Genomic DNA, 4,589 nt, shown 5'->3' with positions numbered 1-4,589 from the left:
CTTTAGGCTATCATTTGACCATTTTCTGTTTCAGATGTGAGCTAATGTGCAAACAGCGGGTTGCTATTGTGCGTGGGTTAGTTGATATTGATCACCAAGGGGAAACTTTGTTATTCTACACAACTGGAATAGAGAAGGTGGCATCTGAAATCTTGCAGAATTGTTTGGGTACCACTTTACAATTCAAGGTCCATGACAAATATTAATGAAAAGTATAAATCCCAATAAAGGAACACCAATAAAGATTCAGGTCCCTACAATGGAAAGTTGCAATGTGTTACTATTTAAAGATCCTGCAGCAGAGATGATGGCTAAATATGAGTGAGTGGATGGTGGGAAAGTGAATTATATATGCCAAATCTGGCTTCACAATCAAATACAGGGCCAGAATAATCTTGGCAGAGGGAAGTGACATGACATAGATGGAGGAAGGGACAATGGTCATGCTGGGGCTTCTTAAAGATTTTCATACAAATGAGCCAAATGTGATGCAAAGGTCCATTTTTCAAATCTGCATGAGGAAGGGTTGAACATGTTCAGGTAAGTTTATTTTTTCTTATTCTTGTGATTCTTTATATCTGCATGTGCTTTAATCATAGAAGTCTGATCCTTGTTAAATGCATTTCTCTCTGTCCTAGGGACTGTGGGCAGAAAGATGGGAGAAATAACAGGTTCTGCCATCCTTGCAATGTTTCTGAAACATGAATTTCATGGCAGTACTCTACTCAAAGACCACTGTATGATGTATGGATCCCTGTTATCCACAGGATAAAGCCTAAACTCTTAAACTCCTAAGATAGGTTGGGACATTCACAATGTGGTCCCTGATTACTTCATGGTTTCTGCAGCCTTCCACCTTCACCTTCTGAAATGTAGGCTGCAGCCACACAGGTCTCCTGCCCCCTCCACACACAGGCAATGAGAAAGCATCTGTTCTGAGCTGCTCAGCATCTTCACCTTCCCCCAAAGGATGGTCTGGTGTGAACTGAGGCTGTCATGAGTCACCACTACAGGACTCTGGGAGAATTAGTTTCTGAGAGGTCCTGGCTAATTATTTTGTCTGTAATGAGTTCCTCCAGCCTTGGTACTCCTCTGGGATGCAGAGCTCCTCAGACTTCTGTGTGTAGAAGGGGGAGAATGAGAAGGGATGGCGCAGTTAGGTGAAGACTATGGAGACTGTTACTTCCTGTGTCTCTAATGAATAAAGGGGAAAAGGATCTTGAGTTGGGTCCTGGAGTCACTCTCAGCCACCTGGATGAGTTGGTAGCAGAGTGAATGAACTCTTGTCTGTCTTTCAAACGTGATTGTCTTGAACTCCCAGGTTGTGTGGTGTTCTGCAGAATAATTTTTCAGGTCTGTTAAGTTTCCATCTTTCTGCCTCCCAAGACTTTTTCACATGGTTTTAATACTTTGACTAATGTTTAACATTTTTATGTTTTATTAATAATAATGTTTATTGCTATAACTTATTGTGCAATAATATCGACAATTCTATCAGTTTGAAATAATAATAGCTCTTTAAGTTTGGGTAGAAAGTTGTAATTTTTAATTCTCCTTCTTCCTCTTCTCTTCCTCCTCCTCCTCCTCCTCCTCCTCCTCCTCCTCCTCCTCTTTCTTCTTTGGGTTTTTCTTCAGAGATTTAAGAAGCTTTTCACAAACCTCTCTTAGAGATTATTATTAAACTATATCTGAAGTTTACAGTAATATATATTTTGATGGCAGTGTATGTACTTGTTACTTATATGCAGTTTATTGACCACAGTATTGCCATTACCTGGATGTTCATTTAATATATAAAAGTCGAGCAATAGAACCAGAATGAATTTTTAAAACAAATCCCCAGGTATTTGCATATATATAAGATTTATAAATAGTGCCATATGTGTTTCTTATGTCAGTGCAGGATGTGAATTATGGATTTTCCCACAGGAGAAGATCATAGTTGATTGGGTCAGCAGTGACAATAGCAGGTGATGTCTCCAGTTTGTGATCCCAGCATATATTCCTGACTCAAGAGATCATCCTACTCACTCAGAAGGGACTCAGCATTCTGAGAAACCAGGTGCACAATTTTCCCTATTAGGGACAAGACTTGAGAAACTGCTTCAATAGTACAGGTGAGAAGAGATGCCATTGTGGATGAGGAACGTGGCCTTGTGATAAGAAGTGGATGAAGTAGCAGGAGAACAAAGTGTAGAATATACATGACATGGTATGTTGGAGTTGACAGTAAGAGAAAAGAATGAATGAAACAATTCACGACTTCTGATCTGATGCTGCATTCCTTTTTTAAAATATGAGAGTAGAGGAGGAAGAGAGAGGTACAGAGGAAGTGCAATCTGATGATTTTCATTAGAGACCTGTTGAGCTTAAGGAACCTATGATTCATTGAATGGAAGACAATTGTTATGGGATATAGAAATTTATAGGTTAGGGGCGTCTATACCTGAGTTTTATTTACTGATTATTATTTTTATTTAATTGATTAATTTTTTGAGGTGCTGGGGATTGCATTAGGGCCCTGTGCATGTTGGATGAGCATTTCACCACTGTGCTATATCCCCAGCTTTCATGTCTGAGTTTTAAATACTGATATAAGCCATTGGAGCATATCAGGTTTATTAGGAGAGTTCCATGTAGAGTTATGATAAGATAGGGTTTAGCAAAATCCATGAGGAATATCAACATACAAGTTACTGATAGAACAGGAGCCAATTATGGTTCCCTAGGATTACCAGCCAGGCATGTATGTAAAAAAGTAATGCATTTTGTCTCAGAAACCAATAGGTAAGTGTTTAGGAAAGGATGGAATATTCAAACATGTTACAAAGAAGTTAAGAAAAAGGCATTCATGATTATAGAGATGATGGACAATTGGATTTTAAAGATAATAATTATTGTAATCAAGGTGGGATCAGTTATTGTAGAATGAGTACCAGATGACATATAAGAGAAAAATGTTCATTTATTTGAATTGTTAAGGGACCCAAGTCTTTCTTTTTTTAAAAAAAAGATACAGTAGACAGAGCATGACAGAAAGGAACCAAACTCCCGTCTCAGAATTCCTCCTCCTGGGCCTGCCCATCCAGCCAGAGCACCAGAACCTCTTCTATGCCCTGTTCCTTTCCATGTATCTTACCACCATCCTGGGGAACCTCATCATCATCATCCTCATTCACCTGGACTCCCATCTGCACACTCCCATGTATTTGCTTCTCGGCAATTTGTCCTTCTCTGACCTCTGCTTTTCCTCTGTGACCATTCCTAAACTGTTGCAGAACATGCAGAGTCAAGTCCCCTCCATCCCCTATGCAGGCTGCCTGACTCAAATATACTTCTTCCTGTGCTTTGCAGACCTAGAGAGCTTCCTCCTTGTGGCCATGGCTTATGACCGCTATGTGGCCATCTGCTTCCCCCTGCACTACACCACCATCATGAGCCCCAAGCTCTGTCTCTCCCTGGTGGTGCTGTCCTGGGTGCTGACCACGCTCCATGCCCTGTTGCACACTCTGCTTGTGGTCAGATTGTCTTTCTGTTCAGACAACGTGATCCCCCACTTTTTCTGTGAAATATCTGCTTTACTGAAGCTGGCCTGCTCCAATACTCATGTCAATGAATTGGTGATATTTATCATGGGAGGACTTGTTATTGTCACCCCATTTCTACTCATCCTTGGGTCCTATGTACAAATTTTCTCCTCCATCCTCAAGGTCCCTTCTGCTCGAGGTATCCACAAGGCCTTCTCCACCTGTGGCTCCCACCTCTCTGTGGTGTCACTGTTCTATGGGACAATTATTGGTCTCTATTTATGTCCATCAGCTAATAATTCTACTGTGAAAGACACTGTCATGTCTCTGATGTACACGGTGGTGACTCCCATGCTGAATCCCTTCATCTACAGCCTGAGGAACAGAGACATGAAGGGAGCCCTAAGAAGAGTCTTTTGTAAGAAGACAATTCTATTCTCTGTATCATGGTAACTCTTGCAATAGGTACTACAGTTTTGTCCAGTATAAATATTGTGATGTACATTTGAATATTTTTGCAGTTCTTTCTTCCCATCCCAAAGTTTTCTGTTCAAATAAAATATCACATCATTTTCCAATGTTAAAAATCTGAAGTGAAAAGAAAAGAGCTGAAGTGGAGATGGGTAGTTGATGTAAAGTCTGTTATCAGTAATCTGCTAGGAAGGTTTCTTGCTTGTTAATTCTAGCTGACCCTGGAAGCATAATTTAAATATTTTAATTGAAATTTCTATCTGTTAAATCAATAATTTACCATGTGTTCCTTTTTAAAAAACCATAACTTGTAAAAAAATTTTTTTAGTTGTTGATTAACACACAGTATCTTTATTTATTTCTATGTGGTGCTGAGGATCAAACCCAGTGCTTCCCACATGCAAAGCAGGTGCTTTACCATTGAGCTACAGCCCCAGCCCCAAAACTATAACTTTTTTTTTAAAGTGATATACTGCTCTTCCACATCAATGCCAAGATTCAAACAACTCAGGCCAATGCTTGCTCTTCTAAATGGAACTTTTTATACCTGAATAGAAAGTGTTTACTTATCTCTTTCTCAGAAAGTGTTCA

At 39.7% G+C, this 4,589-nt stretch overlaps 1 protein-coding gene across 1 annotated transcript; it reads left to right on the top strand.

The window, feature by feature from the left end:
* Positions 1–474: 474 nt before the first annotated feature.
* LOC144255773 (olfactory receptor 1468-like) lies at positions 475–3,980 on the top strand. Its single transcript, XM_077800670.1, has 2 exons — positions 475–485; positions 3,023–3,980. The coding sequence occupies exons 1-2, from the start codon at positions 475–477 to the stop codon at positions 3,978–3,980; spliced, it is 969 nt and encodes a 322-aa protein (XP_077656796.1).
* Positions 3,981–4,589: the final 609 nt, after the last annotated feature.

This window comes from Urocitellus parryii, chromosome 7 (genome assembly GCF_045843805.1).
Source record: "Urocitellus parryii isolate mUroPar1 chromosome 7, mUroPar1.hap1, whole genome shotgun sequence".
In the NCBI taxonomy this organism is placed as follows: Eukaryota; Metazoa; Chordata; class Mammalia; order Rodentia; family Sciuridae; genus Urocitellus; species Urocitellus parryii.
This window is presented reverse-complemented; position numbering and strand designations above follow the sequence as displayed.